This window comes from Talpa occidentalis, unplaced genomic scaffold (assembly GCF_014898055.3).
Source record: "Talpa occidentalis isolate TD23 unplaced genomic scaffold, MPIMG_talOcc4v2.1 talOcc4.14, whole genome shotgun sequence".
Classification (NCBI taxonomy): Eukaryota; Metazoa; Chordata; class Mammalia; order Eulipotyphla; family Talpidae; genus Talpa; species Talpa occidentalis.
Genome location: NW_023601433.1, coordinates 64972878 through 64992851, shown reverse-complemented (window position 1 = coordinate 64992851; position 19974 = coordinate 64972878). Strand labels below are relative to the sequence as shown.

General features: G+C 38.6%; 1 protein-coding gene across 3 annotated transcripts in view; it reads right to left on the bottom strand.

Annotated features, from left to right (window-relative positions):
* Nucleotides 1–18365, bottom strand: part of SLC39A12 (solute carrier family 39 member 12) — a 57357-nt gene extending 38992 nt beyond the window's left edge. For all 3 annotated transcript variants that reach the window (XM_037511494.1, XM_037511495.1, XM_037511497.1), the window contains exons 1-4: nucleotides 18105–18365; nucleotides 8789–9070; nucleotides 4733–4940; nucleotides 3933–4105 (exon numbers count right to left, since the gene is read on the bottom strand). In XM_037511494.1, coding sequence (XP_037367391.1) covers nucleotides 3933–4105; nucleotides 4733–4940; nucleotides 8789–9070; nucleotides 18105–18365 — 924 coding nt within the window. The remainder of the gene's footprint in view (nucleotides 1–3932; nucleotides 4106–4732; nucleotides 4941–8788; nucleotides 9071–18104) is intronic.
* Nucleotides 18366–19974: the final 1609 nt, after the last annotated feature.

Sequence of the window (19974 nt, the reverse complement as noted above, 5' to 3'; positions counted from 1 at the left end):
GGATATAATGATGACATATTTGCTGTTTTTCCTCGGTGTAGATATCCTTAGGATGAGTCCAAGGGTAAAAAAAGTTTTGTTTTGTTACATGGAACAGAACTCACTCATTCAACAGAAACCAAGAGAAAAGGCAAAAAGATCTCCAAAACCGAAAGCATAAACTTAAAATTAGTCACCACTGTGTGGAGGAAAGGAAACTTTATTTTCGATCAATTTTTAAGGATTAACCTGGAAGACAGCAGTTCAGTGGAAAAAGGATTCCAGTAGGTGCTGCTGCTATTTTTCATGCCAACACCTCCTCCCCATTCCCCAAAGGTAGGATCCAGCTTATATGTCACTGGAACAGATGGGGTTCTTCTCAGTAGGAAAACAGAGAAGGTAAGCATATTAGAGGAGCAAAGCATTCATTTTTGCCCACATATGGCAATTTCCTAGCACACTGACATACTTGAACTCAGGATCTTTAATGCTATGACAGATTCAATCTCTTTAAGAGAGAAAAATCTATCAAGAAAATGCCATTGCTTCTGTTGGATGCTGCAAGTTGCTTCAGGACACCGGAGACTTCCACATGGCAGATTCCTGCTAGTGATAGTCAAACTGACTGCAGGGTGCTTTTTCATAGCAAATATCTGAAATTTGCTGTCTCAACCTCTGCAGATCTACTTTTCTTTGTACCCAATCTTTATTGATTTTTTTTTTTTTTTTGCCACAATAGTCATACCTCAGTAAGAACTCAACTCAAAGCTGGGAAATCAGATCCAGAGATCTCTCTGTTGGGGTGGCGGGGAGAGCGGGGGGCACATGTTTTCTCCATTCTGTTTCCCTCTGCATATATCTATTTCCTTTTGGAGTCTAGCCTTCTCTCTTTTAGCAAACAAATGGCCATATTAGTTCTACTACTGAAGAGATCTTTCAGTACAAGAGCCCAAGATTGGGTTGAGTTTGCAAGTCCTGCTTGAGTCTGCAACCCATTACTGGGTTCAGTAATGCCCAAGACAGGCTCTCTTGGCTCAGATGCCCTTTTGTTTCAATCATTTTTGAGCAGGAGATAGGAAGTGACTCAAACTATTGAAACTGCTAGCCTGACCCCTGTGGGTAAGGAAGGTATTTCACTGTAAGGGATTTGGCAAGAACTCCAAAATCTTTCTACTACCAAAAAAGCAACAACAAAAAGCTAAATTTGTGATGTCTTCTCTTTTACAAAATTGTGCCAAAGACAACATTCGCCTTTGGGCTCCTTGTTACTAATGAAATGTAATTCCTTCATCATTAAAAATACTGACAATAAAAAAGGGAAGCTTGCAACAAATTTTGATGACAAATTCTTCATAATATGCTTACTGCAAAATGCCTGAATGGCAAATAAAAGAGTAAAGAGATAAACTTGAGCAGAATGCCATGTCTCTTTGTGCAGTTCATGTCAAGAAACTGAACAGTTTCTAGTTTTAGAATGTCTCCTCATAGAGTAAGGTTATGCTATTAAAAGCTTTTGTGCCCTTGATCTTTACTAGTTGTTCCTGCACTGTTTAGGTCATTGTTTTAACTTTTTTCTGAAATCACTAAACCAAATGTTTTTAAAGATGATTCACTATTTCTATAATATTCTAAAAATAAAATTTTAATAAAGAAGAAAATAGAAGGAAAAATTAGATTATCCAACAATAACCTGTAAAATATTTTTATTCCTTTACTTAAAATTTCAGTGTGTGTATACCTGTTTTGGTAGAAAATTTACCAACATATTACAAAGCAGTGGCCCTGAACTTTAGTTTTACGAGTCACTTGGAGGAATTGTTAAAAGACAGAGAGCTAGAGAGCTGGGCCTCCCCAGTGGTGCAGTGGGTTGAGCGCAGGGCTGTGAAGCTGTCTGCTGCCTCTGAAGCGCAGGTTCATCCCAGCCGGCCAGGAAGATACCCACATGGCGTGGCAGATCTCTCCTGTCTTGCCCTGCTCCCCTCAGTGGTGTATTTTGTCAGTCTGCCTGTTCTGTTCCCTGCTCTGTCTCTGGTGAATCCTCTCACCCTCCTGTGCTTCTGGCCTGTACCCCAGCTCTTGTATAAATAAAATAAATCTTAAAAAATAAGTAAATAAAAGGAGGCAGAGGGAAGAGATTCACGCTTCCTGCCCTTCTTAAAAAAAAAAAAAAAAGAAAGAAAGAGACAGAGAGCTCCTCATTCAGTTTATGGTCCAGAGAACATGCATTTCCAGCAAATCCTCAGGTTAAGTTGATATTACTGGCCTAGGGTCAACACTTCGAAAAAAACTGGTCTAAAGCACATCAGCAGGAGCCTCCCGTCCTTCAATATTAGGGTCCCATCAAGAGTCACAAGGTAAGTGATACGCTGGCAGACAGAAGAACAACTGTGGAAGAGGCTGAGGCTGTTTTGTTTATTTTGCAGAGTTAGCACATGAAATAATTTTTACTGTTCTTAGAAGACACATTCCCTAAGTAGGCAATCCCTATGTTTTAAGACATAACCCTTGTTCTTTATGCAAATAGGGTCTCCATTGGCAAAATTTGTTCCCATCCTAAAACAGGTCCTAAAAAAGCCTTTAAGAAAACTTCACAGAAAAGGATTAATATTGGTATCAACTCTTGTCATCTTCAGCTGAATATAATAAGCATGAGTTTGAAAGAATCAACTTTAATAGATGCAACAAAAATTTACTTTTTAAAATATAAAAAGCCAAAAATGTGATACTGTCCAACCACACATTCATAACTGAAGAGAACAACACTAATTATTTTTAGGAGTAGATAAGGAATTTTTTTCAATAGCAGTATTGCTCATCAAGATACATAATAAAAATAGTTTCATTTAAACCGACATCTCTCAACAATAATATAGTTGTTACAAGAATGAAATATGTTATCAGACAACTTAAGTACATGTGCTCAGTTTCCGTGAACTTAAGCAATCATTTACTGACTCCAACCCTCAATTTCCTCATCTATGAGATAGAGTAATATAATCTAACCTCTCACAGTTGCTGTGAAAATTCAATAAGGTAACGCACTTGAAATAGCACTATGTGTAATGCATAGCAAGTATTACATAAATGTAAGCCATTCTGATGGAATAACTATTTCTTAGGATTTTAAATGATTAGGGCATGGGAGGATTCTATAGGCAAAGCTTGAGAAATGATAGATTCAGTAATATTAAAGAAATTAGGAGATTAATAAAATCAGTTTATTTATTAAAGGAACTCAGACATCTTAAGATGCTACATGGTAATATACTAATATACATGTTTAACATTTCCCAGATTGCTTTGATAAAACCACCCCTCTTCAAGGAGCATCAAAGTAGGCTAGTAAATGTACTTTGGAACACAACTTCAGGAAATGTGGATCTGCTCATAGATTCATATATTACCTTTTCTCAAAAATCTCTACCTTTATAAAAATATTTCTCTGTTGCACATGGTGCAAAGTAATCTTTGTGTAATCTAACCTAAATTGAATGTGTTCATTCATCATTATATTTATGTAATGTCTATATCTTCCCACTGCCTTGTAAGTGTCTCTAGAGTTATGCCTATTTTTGGCCAAAATTTTATCCCTAATGCTCAGGATGATGGTTACTTGCACAGAGTAAATACCTCATATATGTTTGTCGAATGATTCATACATTCAATATAAATCTCAAAGGAGGAAAGAGGTGTTTTTTCATTAAATATGTATGTGTGTATTGCTACATATACCCATGTATATTTCTGCAAAATATCTTGTTACCTGGTTGATGTCTGCAGAGATCCACTTGTAGAAGAGAAAAACCATGACTACTCTGTGAAAAATAGATTATTTTTAATATTTAAAGGAGATAAACATTTTCCTATAAGGTTTCTACAACACATATAAAACTTTCTCAGCTGGACTTCCTTGATAATAGCAAATGATTGTATAAGAATAATAAGGACAATACCTGGTCCCAGGAAACTGAGCCATCTTCTGACTCATGGTCCATGGATACAGACCGACTAGGGTAAACCCAGTCGTGGATGGTTTTGTTGTTTTGTTTACTTTGAATTTGATGGACATTATTTTTTCTGATGCAGGCACTTTTGGTCCAGAGAGTGTTGAGGAGGAGGTCTAGTTCTAGAAATTCCATACAAAATCTGGCGTCACATAGGATAAAGACAGGTCATTTTCAGAAAAATCACAATTTTACATGGCCACAGCATAGATATTTTACTAAACTGATTTGGTTCTAATGAAAAACCAAAATTCACCCCAAACAAGAATAAAGACTATTTATTATTCACATGTGTATTAATTCCCTCACAAGATCTTGACTAAGCTCTGGGGCTAAACCAGTCTTATAAAGATATTCCTACAATTGTTATCTCATTTCCACCAATGGAGTACCTTCCAATGAGCCAACTAATTCTTTCTCTAGTCTTCTCTATAAAAATGTAAACAAAAGACAGAACTGGCCTAACCCTTGAGGAATTTATTTCCTCGAGACACCGTAGGTCCTCAGTAGAATAATTATAACCTTAATGTGATTAGGCCAATCAAATTATTTTCCTTTTAAGGATTTATATAGAAAAGAGGAAGGAGATGTTTGTCCTGAAAAGACCACCTGCATGGTCTTGCCACATGCTAAGATAAATGGTGTTTAATACATTGGAACCAATTCAGTCATGAAGAGTTTCAGTCTTTATTTTGAACAGAATTTATTTAGTAGGTGAGAGTTGGAAGTTAAATTCATGAAAAACTTACCTGATAGGTGGAGAGTATTTGTACTATTCAAGGAACTGAAAATATAGTCTGTAAAATAGTCTGGGGAAGGAAACTTTCTTTGTCCCAGACAAACACCTTGGAGGGACAACGCAATGATTGTTGCCGCCAGCTGAGGAAGTGTATTTTCATCAGCACCATCACTGCTTACTATTCCAGACTTTTCCTGCAACATTTTGGTTCCCATGCACTGAAATCAGATACAAGGTGAAAGGAAATTTTAACTTCTGAAGTTATTTTCATTAAAATGTCTCTAGGAGTTCTGCCAGAAAACAAGAATAGTTCATCTAAAAGAGGATTGAATTGTTTTCTGGGCATATGACTACTATGATTCTCCAGTCTCAGATATAACTCTCTGGAAAAGAAACTCTGTTTCTTTGACTTGCATTATACTGAATTTTCTAACTCCCACCCCATTGCTCCTCATCTATCTGACTTTTCTCATTTCCCCTCTAATGATTTGTTTTCCCCAAGGAGATCTTCTGGCTTTCCTGCTTAGTTCTTTTCAAGTATTGCAGGCGTCCAGGTAAAAATGGTGGTTATAATAATGGGGAAGAGTCAACAGGTTAGGGAAGTATTTGAGAGGTAACGGCAGTAGGACTTGGAATGGAATAGATATAAAGGGGAAATAAATTTATAAAATTAAATTTCTAGTTGGGCAATTGTCAGGATGACATGCCATTTATTGACATATGGAACAAAACAAGAGGATTGGTACTGGCTGCATTGATTAGTGACCTTGACTTTGGATATCCAAATGCATATTTGCAATATCCAAATGCATATTTCCAACAGCTTAGCATATAGATGACCCTACAACTCAAAAGGGAAATCTGGACTCACAGAAAAATTAGAAATAATCAATATTTAGATGTGCAAAATATTCCCAAAAGTATATAGACTGAGTAGATGAAAAACCGAAGGTGGAGCTATAGAGAACACCCAGATTTAAAGAATCGCAAATCAAGTGATCCTCCAGAAGAGCTAGATACAGAATATCTGGTGAGGAGAAAAGTTGGAGATAGAGTTTCTAGAAATCAATGAGTCAAAAAGAATTTCAAGGAGGCAGAAGTTACAAAAGTGGGAGAATAAAAAGTAGGACAGATGGTTGAGAAATAAAATGTACAGAGAGAGAGACTGAGAGAACAAGAACAGATAGTTCTCTCATAAAGCTCATCTATAAGGAGAAGAAGAAAGTATGTTCATCAAAAGAATAAAGGGAAGGTCACTGGATCAATACCGTGTCTTTTGACAAAGGACAAGGAGTGAAAAGTGACTGCTGTATTTATTCATTGTTGTTTTAAGATTATAATTGGTGAACTTGGCAAGAGCATATTCATAACTGCAGTGGGGAGCAGAGTGGAAGGCTGAGAATCAGGAATCACAATTTTGATAAATTTGGAAAACAGTTAAGAGTTCCAAAATGAAAATAACAAACTGAAACAATAACATGAACCTCAAGGAGATGGGAGATTTTCACGGGGGCTATGAAAGAGTGCTACGGAGGAAAAAGGAGAATTCCAACCACTGTTTCCAACCTAGAAGTCCTTAGATGTAGTCAAGAAGGCCGAGCTTCCATAAAGGAGGTAGGGTTAGTGGAGAATTATGTACAAGTCCTTGTTCATTTGCCATCGAAACAGCAAACAAATGAAAGTATGGAGACACAGGGGGAGAACATTAAGAGATTGAGTTGAGAAGCTAAGAAAGCAATGTAGATAGGAGAAAGAAGGAATAGAGAGACATTTACATTCTGGGCTATCAGGGAGGATGGCCACATGAGTGTACAATGATGTAAATTTCTTTCTCTTGGTGAATGGGTAAAGTCCAGTTAGAGCAGCTGTTAGTGGGTTGGCCTATGGAGGTTGAGTCCTGTGAAGGTAGGGATGGGGAAATGCTAATACTTTTGGACTTGGATTTCCAGCACCTTCTGTGACCTGACATATCCTAACTGGAGAGAATAGTATGGTCTCTATTCCAACAAGCCTGCTGTAAAAGTCTAGATTAATTGAATTCCTAAAGAAATCCCAGATTAAAGGTGTAAAGGACCCTCCAGGAATTGGAAACAGAGGCATCCTCCAGAACATTGGTCTGTGGCCTAGCAAAGGATTATGGAGTTCAATCTTTTTGATGGAATATGCAAAAGCATGTCTATGCAAAATATTGAATTATTTTATTCTGGTCTATAAATATTGTATCTCACAAACACTTGGAAGCCCAGGTATTTGCAAAATGCATTGGATAATCAGAAATCTGCCTTGAATACATACACACCATCTACATTTAAGTGCCACTTAACCTGCATAAAAAAAGGCAATAACAAAGGATGACTAGAATCCTAGTGACTACTTCACATCAAACTTTTATCTATAGGTGCCGCATGGGAGAAATTATATGTAGCATACCTCTTTATTTAAGCAGAAAATGGAGTTCTATGACAGAAGCCCATTTTCTCAATTGAAAATAGAAACAAAGTTGTGACCAAATTATGAGATTAGAATTACTGAAATGATTTTCAAAAAGTCCTTAATAAATAGTCTTTCCATTTATTCTGCCAATAACAAGAGAGGAGTAAACATATTTACATCAGATTGGAGGATTGCTTACTGGTCATTAGGCTGTAGCATTAGTGCACAGAAAACTAGAGCTCCTAGAAGCCAGAATGAGGCCAGGAATCAAATTCCAGCTATACATGTTGCTAGAGATTGAATGTTTATGCACATCCCCCCCCATTCATATGACGAAATCCTAACTGCTAATATTAGTGATAATATTAGGAGGTGGGGGTCTTTAGGGGGTTATGAGGGTGAAGTCCTTATGAATGGGATTAGTACCCATATAAAAAGGCCCCTTCCACATTCTGAGGACACAGTGAGAGGAAGACTGTTTATGAGCCAGAAAGCAGACTCTCACTAGACACTAAATCTATCCAGTGTCTTGATCTCAGACTTCCTACCTTCCAAAACTGAGAACAAAACTTCTGTTGCTTATAAACTATCCAGTTTTTATGATGTTGTTATAACAGCCCAAACAGACTAAGACACATGTTAATGAATAATTCAAGGAAAAAAACATGTTGCGCCACACTGTTGAAAACTTGCGGATAGATAGCTCTTCAATTTATTCTTTAAGAAAATATGGCTTAGGGCCTCCTCAGTGGTGCAGCAGTTTGAGCGCAGCACTGCAAAGCTGTCTGCAACCTCTGCAGTGCAGGTTCGAGTCCCAGCTGGCCAGGGAGATACCCACATGGTGCGGCAGACCTCTCCTGTCTCACCCACTGCTTCCCTCATCAGTGCTTTCGGTCCGCCTGCCTGTTCTGGTCTCCACTCTGTCTCTGGTGAATCCTCTCACCTTCCCATGCCTCTGGCCTATACCCTAGCTATTGTATAAATAAAATCTTAAAAAAGAAAATATGGCCTAAAAAATCTTTAAGTCAAGCAAACTTTGTCTGCTCAGACTTCCCACTGCAAGGCAGAAGGCCAGTTTTGCTGGAACAATAATGAAGTCCACAGGGGACCAGGCGCCCTTTTCCTAAGAGTGGGAGCTGTGACAGAAGAAAAGCACTTGAACGAACTCCTTAACATATGCAATCAAAAGTCACAAAAGAGATACTGTCTAGCACTGACTGTCATGAATAATGTTATTTGCAAGCTGCTTCTTTGGTGAAATAACTAATCATAAATTTATCACTCTCCAACTGGTTCTACCTTCTCCATCCCTGGCCAGGAGACAAGGAAGTAGACACTGCCCTCATCACCACAGCTCAGTCCTGGGAGTTCGGTCACAATCACACATGTTTAATGCTCAGGAACTCAGGAGAAGCAAGCTGGCCCATCACCTGAGCTACCTTCCCACTACCCACCTGATTTCTGGCCAAAGCTAACCTTAACTAGTTATTACATTTCCCTTCTTAGATTCAGAATTTTTAATTATGTCACCATACACTTACCTCTCTTACGAGTCACTGAATATTTTAGGGCCAAATAAGCTCTGAGACTGTGTCTTTAGCAGTAGAGCCAGTCAGCTATTTTGCCCTCTTACCTGGCTTCTGGAAGTGTCAAAGTACTGCCTGGTGAAAGCCAAAATATCTTCTGTCTCATTCTGTGAAAGGAAATAGGAGTCTTCATCCTGCCTGAGATTGAGGAGACTGTGTAGGTAAAATTTATACTCTTTATTACTCATGTTGAGTTTTAAAGAACAGATCTGTTCCTGATGAATAATGTAATAGAGCAGGAGGAGAGAAACTCTCTGGACCACTTCCTCTCTGAGCTGTTCTTCAGAATCTCCTCCAGCGATTAGTAACAGAGCATCTGGTTCAAAGCACTGTGGGAAGAAAAAAAAAAAACAAAAAACAAAAAACAAAGCTAGCAAATACAATCGACCCTTGAACAACGTGGGTTTAACTGTGTGGGTCAACTTACCCCTGAATTTTCTTGTAATCAGGCCATGTAAATTAAGTGTGTCGATAAAAACAGTACAGTGCTGTAAATGCATTTTCTCTTCCTTATCATTCTCTTAACATTTTCCTTTGCTTCCTTTAAGTATACAGTCTATAATACTTGTAACATACTGTATTATTGGTAAGGCTTTCTGTCAACAACAGGTATTAGTAGTTAAGTTTGGGGGGAATCAAAATTTATAGGCAGATTTTTGACTGTGTAGAAGAAGGGGTTGATGCCCCTAACCCCTGAGTCGTCCAAGGGTCAGCTGTAGTTCTAGAACACTAGTGATCAAAGGCTCTCCATTGCTTTTTATTGATCCCTTCCTATGAATCCCTTTCTATGGATAGGAAAGGCTTCCTATGAGAGCGGCTAAATAGCCAGATTCAATTAAGAGAGGCATGACTAGACATTTTAGTAACAATGATGTCCTCCAAAGGGGCCCTTGTCCCTTGGAGTGCTTCTCTCTTCAAATACAACACCATAAGTTATCTATCGGCTGCCTCGGAGATACATTCCCCAAACACTCAGTCCAAAATAGAAAGCCCCCACCCACCCCATGTCCTCCAGCACAGGACTGCTCCAAGAAACACACAAGTCACTAATCTGAGCCACACATTGAGAACAACTTAAATGTTCTTGTGGCCATATTTTAAAAAGTAAGAACAGGTGAAATTAATTATTAATAATATATTTTATTGAAACCTATACGCAAAACCAATCATTTCAATATGTAGGCAAAATTCAAAAAAATTAATGAACTACTTAACCATATTTTTTGTTGTGCTAAGTCTTCAAAATCTGGTGTGTATTTTACACTTACGTGCATATCACAACCCAGACGAGTCATACTTAAGTGCTCACACAGTTGGTGGCAGCTCTAGCACATAAAGTCTTTATTTTCTTCATGGCACTAAACAAGTGGCCCATTAAAGAGGAGTTTCATCTGCTTTGTGCACAGTTCTATACTCAGCGTCTAGCACAATGCCTGGCACTTATGAGGTCTGAAAATGAAATGAATGAACACCATCTGCTTCTCTTTTATCATTCCTAAGAAAATTACTAAAAATATTTCCACAGTGCTTTATTTGTTTCACAAATCAGTCAGACACCTAGCTACTCTAATCTGAGAAGTTCATGTAGTAGAAGGCGTTTGGGATATTGTGAAGGCACAGTAAGAAAATCATAGACACAGGGGGTAGTGGAAGGGAAGCGTTCCCAAGAAGACAGAAGCTGTCTTTCTTCACAGACAGTTGGGAAGCCTCTGAGAATCCTCCTGGGACTTCAGAAGCAGTCCAGCCTCAGAGTGAAAGTATCAATTAATGCCTGTTCTGCACTTGATCTTAGCCAAAAGGCCGAGAAGCATAGGGGGTGTCTGTCCTGAATCCCAGAAGGAAGGTCCTGCTGTGAGACAATTTATAATATCATTGATCTATTTTCTTCTGCAGTGGAAATTTCAGAGGTTCTAAATGCATGTATTCTGTGTGGACCCCTGGGTGACTTCTAGTACATACCATCCAAATCAAGAAAAAACATGTCATCCATCTCTACAGCAACACATTAATCACATTCTTCATAAGCCACACAAATTCCAGTCTCTTGCCAACCAAACTGCAAGGGTAAAAGAACTCAGTAACAGGGAACACGACTCCCCACCAAGATCAAAACTAAGATGAAGACCTAACTCCCTGACCCCATTGAGAGCTGTTGATAGGACTCATACCTAGACCCAAGGAGGTAAATCAATGGAAACAAAGTGTAAATAACATTCTTTGTGCCAAATAACCTCCCTGAAACCAAACTGTTGGTGATATTGGAAGCCAGAAGTCCAGGACACCTGATCTATTCAGGTATAACTTGGTGTATAAATCTAACTGGTGCTGGAAAAGCCTGGATCATGAGTTTTTCAATAGTGTGAACACATTGCATTTTTTTAAATGGAAAAACAATATGTCTCCAGCCTATAGAAAAATCCCACAAAAATAAAATGCTTAGCATATCTGCTTAATACAAAATATGTAGAGTACCAATTACCCAATTATATAATGTTTAGTGAATAAAGTAATAGGTACATTTGTGTACAGTATACAAGAATGTTGCAGAGAATCAATCATGTTTCCTTCTTTGAGCATGGTGTATCCAAAGTATATGCAAAAGTTGAGTTTAAATGAAAATAGCTTACGTATCTAAAGTTACACAGCCAACAGTAGTAACTGCTCAGCCTTAATTCCTGCTCTGCCAATGATAGACCTTATTCTTTTATGCCTTTGTTTTATGACACTGAGCACAACAGCTATGAACACATCTATGGATTTGATGTGCAGTCCCTTCACCCTGTAATTTATTTCCCTTTTGTTTGATAGGAAGAGAGATGGATTAAGAGGCTAGGAGATTGTAAGTTACAGTTAAAGGGTTAAATGAGTTCTTTTTTTAAAGATTTGTTTTATTTATGCATACAAGAACTGGGGTATAGCAAGAGGATAGAGTGGGGAGCATAATAGGGAGACTAATTGAAACATACTGCTGAGGGAGCAGTGGGCAAGACTGGAGAGGTCTGCAGTGTCATGTGGGTTGCTCGCAGGCCGGCCAGGGATTGAACTCATTCTGCAGAGGCTGCAGCCAGCTTCACAGTGCTGTGCTTAACCCCTTGCACCACCAGGGAGGCCCCCAGAAGGCTTAAAAGAGTTCTTAATGATAAACTTTCAAATTGTTTATTTGAGTATAGAGGGGCTACTGATTTTTGTGTGTTGATTTTGCATCCTGTTACTTTACTATACACAAACAATCAATCTGAAGAAGAAGAAATCAAGAAAACCATCCTTTTATAACTGAAACAAAAAAAAAATCAAATACTTGGGAATAAACCTAACAAAAGAGGTGAACTATACAAAGAAAATTATAAAACACTGTTAAAAGAAATAGAAGAAGACACAAAGAAATGGAAAGACATCCCCTGCTCATGGATTGGAAGAATTAACATTATTAAAATGGCCATCCTACAAAAAGCAATATACAGATTCAACGCTATTCCAATAAAAATCTCAATGACATTCTTCAAAGAAATAGAACAAATACTGATGAAATTCATATGGAACCACAAAAAAACCATGAATAGCCAAAAAGCCCTATGATGAAAACAAAAGAGAAAGGAGGTATCACACTTCCAAACTTCAAGCTATACTATAAAGCCATAATAATTAAAACAGTTTGGTATTGGAACAAAAACAGACATACAGACCAATGGAACCAAATAGAGAGCCCAGAAATAAAGCCACATTTATATGGACAACTAATCTTTGACAAAGGAGCAAAGAATATACAATGGAACATGGACAGTTTGTTCAATAAATGGTGCTGGGAAAACTGGATGACCCCATGCAAAAAAATGAAACTAGACCACTACCTCTCACCATGCACAAAAATCAACTCAAAATGGATAAAAGACCTGGACATAAGATCTGAAACCATAAAATATATAGAAGAAAATACAGGTAAAACTCTACAAGACATACATCTCAGTAACATTTTTAAAGACTCATCACCCAAAATAAAGAAAGTCAAGGAAAAGATAAACACGTTGGATTATGTCAAACTGAAAAGCTTCTGTACAGCAAAAGAGACATTAACCAAAACAGAGAGACACCCCACTGATTGGGAAAAAATTTTTTCACTCCATACAACTGATAAGGGAATGATCACAAAAAATACAAAGAACTCACATGACTCAACAAAAACAAAGTAAACAATCCAGTCAAGAAATGGGCAGAAGAACTTAAAAGACATTTCTCCAAAGAGGAAATGCAAATGCCAACAGGCATATATGCCTGTTGAAAAAATGTTCAATGTCACTTACTATCAGGGAAATGCAAATCAAAACCACATTAAGATACCACCTTACAATGGTGAGAATGGCACATATTAAAAAAACAAGCAACAAATGTTGGCAAGGATGTGGTGAAAAAGGAACACTCCTACACTGCTGGTGGGAGTGCAAACTGGTCCAACCACTATGGAAAGCTGTCTGGAGGTTCCTCAGTCCACTAAAAATGGAGCTGCCATATGACCCAACAATTCCACCCCTACAGAGCTACCCAAAGGACACAAAAACATTGATTCAAAAGAACACCTGTACCCCTATGTTTATTGCAGCACTATTTACAATAGGCAAAACCTGGAAACAACCCAGATGCCCCAAAATTGATGAGTGGATCAAGAAGATGTGGCATATATACACAATAGAATATTATTCAGCAATCAAAAAGTATAAACTCATGCCATTCGCAGCAATGTGGATGGAGCTAGAAGGAATTATGCTCAGTGAAACAGGCCAGAAGGAAGGGCCTCCCTGGTGGCGCAAGGGGTTAAGATGCAGCACTATGAAGCTATCAGCAGCCACTGTAGCATAAGTTCGATCCCCGGCCAGGGAGGTGACCCACATGGTGCAGCAGACCTCTCCTGTCTCACCTGCTGCTCCCCTCAGCAGTGTATTTCAGTCAGTCTGCCTATTCTGCTCCCCACTCTGTCTCTGGTGAATCCTCTCACCTCCTTGCACCTCTGGCCTATACCCCAGTTTTTGTATACATAAATAAAATAAATTTTAAAAAAAGAAATAATCAGAAGGACAAAGAAAAATATCAGATGGTTTCACTTACAGCAGGAATATAGGGGAACCAAATAAGATGTCAGTATAAAAAAACTAATAATAGTACAAAGCACAACAAAGCAAAAACAGATAATTATAAAGCAGACATCCTGCAGGGGAGGAGGAGGGAGAGGGATCAGAGGGAGGGAGGGAGGAACACAAGGGACTGAGGTGATGGTGCACGGGTGCATTGGTGAAGGAATTTCCATGGGGACTACACCTGAGGGGGTGAGGGAAGCAAATATTGTTTAAAAATGAACAATGATGTAAAAAAAATTTTTAAAAATTAAAAAAAGATACACTTTCAAGTGCTATTCAGGTTGTTTGCTGGGCTCAGGTAGGTAGGAAGAAATGGATCGATGACGCAAAAAGCACACATGGTCTGGACATGGTTTGACAACATGAAGTAATGTTTGGGACATTTCATCCCATCCAAGGTGTAGGGGCTTCTCCTTGATGTTTATGCTGCATAGATTTCTAGGGTTGCAATAGGACAGGCATGGAACAACAGACAGTGGGTAACATCTGCCATCATGTAGATGTGCGTTCCAGAACTGGATTGTAAAAAGTATGTAAGTGGAAGGTAAGTTGGTTTCTGATTTGAAAAATCTTCAATAGTTGTGGAAGCATTGTATTTGTCTGACTACAAATTTCAGTTATGCTGAATGAACAAACATTGCCTAATCTTTGCTTTAACTTTTTGAGGTGTGTTTTAAAAAAAGCTTAGTTGTGAGTTGAATGACTGGGCAGAAAACATGGTGCCCTTTTACAACATTTGAATCTTAGTCAGCTTACCTGGATACAAAGAATGCTGTAGAAGAGCTAACAAACATAGACATGACAAAAAAACACTGTGAGGATGGGTAGGGCACTGGAATTTTCAGTTCATCACCACAGATTTGCTTTAGGTGTTAAAAGTTAGGTGTTTGAGGTGCTAAAGCAGTGGTTCAGCTGTGTTTGGGAGAGGATGTTTAATAAAATTTTGTAAGTACTGCTACACCACAGGCACTAAGATCTGTGCAAGGTGCTGACTCTAGTGAAATGATTCTTTGTTAAGGAAGAATGGACTGATTCAGGAATAATCCATTGGTTTTACTTTTAATCTTGTCAGGTGGAGGCATAAGGTTTAAGAGGGGAAAATGCAGATTCTGGAATGGTTTTAAAGACTGTAATAAAATAAACTTTGAGAAAAGACTAGTTAAAGTGCAAGCAGCCCCCCTTATAATTAAATGAACTATCCAGATAGTTGGTAATCATGTGTGGTTGTCCCCCACAGATATAGCAGGTTAACTTCTCCAATTGTTTCATTTAATTTTGTTTATTGCTTATGCCAGTATAGACTCTGGGCAACAAAAAGCAATAGGAAATCTTTCTTCATTTACAGTAATAAGGCATTATCAAATCTGTAGGATAAAATTTAGGGGTTTTACACACAAAATTATTTAGAATTTGATTGGAGTTATGGGTAAATCCAATCTTTCAAATTCTTAAATCTGAAAATTCTTTAATCTGTGGCAAGAAGGGAACTAACAGTTGACTGTAAAATACAAGAGGGAAATTGCACTTCTTTTTCTTGTGAAGCAAAAACTGGGAGGATGTCAATTGAAAGTAGGCACTGGCTTTTGAGGGTCTTTACCAGATTTAATGACATTTCTGAGTGACCCAGAGCAAAGTCTTAGCTGAGAAGAATTAAGATAAACTTGCTAGATAAGTAAGCTAAGATAAAACTTGACACTATCATATGAGAGATCTGACAATGGGGGGAGGGGGAACATTAAAACAGTGGTTTTCGTCCATATAGTCCCAACAGAATCGCCTGGAGAGCTTGGTTAAAGCCGCGAGGACCTGGGGCAGTTTTGGGAAGGACTGAGAGGTGGCAGGAGGCGGATGCTGAAGAGCATCTTCTTTCTGGGCAGCATGGAGGCACCTCACAAGCACTGCTCCAGTGTCCCTGATAAAGGAGCGATCCCAGCATGGCTGTAAGGTAGAGGGACTGTCAGGGGACAGAGACTGCTTAAGGGGATGGGGTGAACTTGAGCTCCCATGTCCAAGCTCATTCATACATAGCCCTGTGGTCCTCACTGTCTTTCAGGTGAGGAAGCCTAGGTTAGAGCGCCCTGACAGCTAACAGGTGCCAGGTAAGCGTTGGCTGACGCTACTCAGCAGGTTCTTTTCCCTTCAACACACCGGACCTCTTGTAGGGTTTTAGTTTTCACCATTACTGAAATGGAATTTATTCTTTTTGAGTTATAGCATCCCTCCATTGTAACCCTTCTCATTAAAAATAGGAAGAAGACACCATAGAGCAAGACTACCCATTACCGAGACCTCAGCTTAAATGGATTTATTTGTAAATGCACAGTGCTCTCAAATATGTCAGGCTGATTTAAGAAAATGAATTCAGATTTTACCTAAATCTAATGTAAAATTGGGAACTTTTTTACTCCCCATTAATTCAAGATCTATACTTTCTTCTTTTTGTCAGACATTTAAGGATACAGACTCAAACACCTTTTTTAACCACAGAATTTCTAATATGAATCTTAAGCTGAAGCCCTGAGGTCTGCACCAAAACACAGGTACTTGGGAAATCGATAGGACACTGTTTCTCCCTGGAGTTTGATGAATAACATGGAGAGACTATGTAGGCTCCCTGCTTATGGGCCATGTGGGTGATTGCAGCTTTCTGAGCGACTCCGACAAAGAGCCAGCAGCAGCAGCATGGAGGCAAAACTAAAAGACAGCTTCTATGCCTAGGAAGGCAACTAGTGCAAACGGAAGCAAAACCAGTCAACCTCTTGATAATGTCACAGAAAATGTTGCACCAAAAGTGCAAAACAACCTCTCTCCCCTCTAAAAAATTGGAGAACAATTTTGCATGTTTATATTTCCCCTGCTAAACTAATTTTCAGCCAGCCTTAATAAGGCATTTCGTGTCATTAGAGGAGAACATTTCCCTGAAGCAAATTCTCAGAGGACATTAATGTGATATGACTCCCACTTATTTCCAGTGGGAAGTCTTATGCTGCTCTATATATAAATTAATGTCATCACAGATGAGTCGCCCACTATAACACATGTTTTCTCTGGGAACCCTTGGGAATTTTACTAATTGTTGAATTATTTATTGTTTGCACAGAGCAGAGAAAAATTCTCTCCATTAGCAAGACCCTTCTGTCATGAAAAAAAACAAAGCACTGGGCCAAGAAATGTTTCCTCTATAACTAAGCATAATTGAGAAAAATCTGTCAAAATTTATGGGGGGCTCAGGGAGAGTTGTTTATTCCTTCTTTACTTCTTTCCTTCTTCCTCTCCACCTTTCTCTCGCTCCCTCTTTCCTTTCCTCCTTCCATCGTCATTAGTGGGTTCATTCTGATAAAACTCGCCAGCCAGAAAAGGGAGGTTGAAGAGTGTTTTGTCTGTGGTCATTTTAAGGCTTGGGTTCTCACCTCTTGTGCTGCTCCTGTCCATCCCCCCAGCATTAGAATTTTACATTAAATGCTGATTTTATATTACTACTGATTTTACACTAAAGTGACCTGTAAATATTATTAAAAATTCCATCCTTGGCAAGTTAAATCTCAATCCCTGGAGCAGGAAATCCCAACATGGGTATTTTGCAAAACCTACCCTGGTATTGAGGATGTGAGTCAAGGTTGAGAGTCACTCTGTGGACTAGGAAAAGGCTGCCAGAGGGGCCACAAGAGCCACAGGTCTCATTTCAGTCCCAGCTCAGAATCCCCTCCCCAGCTCAGAATCCCCCCCCCAGCTCAGAACCCCCCCCCTTTTAAGAAAATTATCCAACTTATTATCTACCCACCATGTCAAATGTTAAACAACAACAACCAAACAATCAATCTCCAGGAGAAAGCACTTAAATATCAGGTCACTCTCATGTTGCTATAAAAAACAAATAGTATCTATCTAACCAAGCATGTGCAAGTTCATTGCAAGCTCAGAGAAAGAATTAAGGAAGGAAGAAGAGACAACTAAAAGTTCGCACTTACAAATAAGTATCTCTAAGCTTGCAGAAGCTTTGTAGAAAGGCTTATATAAACATTACCATTTTGGTTAAAAAAAAAAAAAACACAAAGTCTGCCTATTTTTCAATACTGAATAACTTACTGCCTCCAAATATGAAAGTTACCATACCACAACGCACTGCCCACTTGTGTGTTGGAAGATTTATATTTGACTTTGCTTTATCAAAGTAAATGACAAGAGAACACATTACTCCTTTTTGAACACGGCACCCGATCTCACTGCCTTTACTAACCAGATTGCAGTCTGCTTGTGTTCGGCTTATCCTCCGTGGGCATCCAGTTTTCTCCAACAATGTTTTGATGAGGCTTCTTGAGTGGTTCAGCAGTGCATGATCACCAGCAGAGAGGACTCTTAGCACTTCTGTCAGTTGACCTGGACTCCAAGTGCCACTGCTGCTCAGGGCCAAGGGCTTTTCTGTCCCAGTAGAAGAAACAAGGCTGAGCAGAAGAAACAACGGCCCCCAGATAACAGAAAGCTTGGTCTGCAAGCACATTTCCACTTGTCATTTACCTAGAGTCTGTATTTGATGGAGATGGTGAGTTGGTGTGCACGGTATAAAGTTGTCACCAGAGGAATTTCTGTGATAATGAGGAAAAATAAAGGCTTTAATTATCAGGACTGCAATGTGTTTGAAAGAATTCATTAATTGGGTGGCTAAGCTGATTTGCAATGACAAGCTGTTTCTAAACAACAGGGGTCTGTAGGTCATTTATAACCCCAATGGGAAGGAAACTAACTTCAGTGGAGACTTTCAAACTGTAGAACAGCAATGAAGTTTGTTACATTAGCTCTCTCTGAATGAAGCATAGAGTCAAAAATTAGGACAACTATGTTGATCCTGCAGGTGGTACCTAGAACCTGGGATAGGAAATACCAACTGCATCCCACTGTAAATAAACTTCCCTGGGTATGATGTCATCATCAGAGAAGTAGAGAAAATAAATTTTAATGTATTACCTATATCAAGTTGAGTTCGAAAGCTTTAGACAAGGAAGGATTCTAACAGGTTATAATACCGTACAGAAAACACATCTTTTTTTGGTTAATTTTTAGTTTATTAAAAGTATAAACTATATTAGAAAAGTAAGAGTTTCAAGACCTCAGGAGCTATGACAAAACTACCCAACCAGTGGTCACTAAAGGAGTGAGGGCATAAATCTATATCCAATCAACTTTTTTGGGGAAAAATGAATCTCTTCAACAATTGCTTAAGGCATGCAAAATGTTAATAGCCTCTCTCCTGTGAGAGCTTGACCCAGAGATTAGCTAGCTGTGACAGTGGGGTAGTAAAAAAGATACTGGGATTACTTTTATGGTTAAAAAAATAGTTGAAGATTCTTATGTTAGCATTTTTTAAATGACAGAGGGTAATACAAACATTTTAAAACCCAGTGCTTACCTTCGGAAGAAAGATAAATGATTATTTATCTGGAGTGCTGTGGCCTTTTAAATCTCAGAGAGTACTTCATGGTTACAATAGCCTCTGTTTTTAAAATTCCTGGACTGTGCACTGGGAGCTGGAAGGGATTATTTCAACCCAGAGAAGTTTTCAGTTGCTATGGAGAGACCTGCTCTGCAAGTAACAGTCAAGGTGGATAAAAGGGAGAACTTTCTATTTGGCAGATTTTCAGGAAAATCAAATAAATGTGGCTAATGAACCTGACTTTTTATAACCATATTTACCATCTAGTCACTTGCCTTTAAAGGGCAGATCTAGGTCAAAGAATTTCATCTTTGCAGAATGGAAAGCCTCTATTGTTAGATCAAGATGTTTTCCTTTCCAGTTCATTCTGTGATGACTGTTTTATCCACACTCAAACCCAGGATTTGTTGAATAGAGAGGCTCATTAGAACGTCATTTATTTTCCAAGGCACAAGATTTAAGGGGTTTGTAAATAGATGTTTTCAAATAAGAAGAAATATATTTGAGGACTAAAGCTCTTACCTGGAAAGTAAGTGGATGCCAGTGGGGAACTTTAATGCTAGGGATACCGATGGAGGACAAGAATAGAAAAAAAACTAAAAAGGAGGCACGGCAAGACCAGAAACCTGGTTCACACAAGGAGATGGGGGCAGAAGAGATTAGCATAACCATCAACACA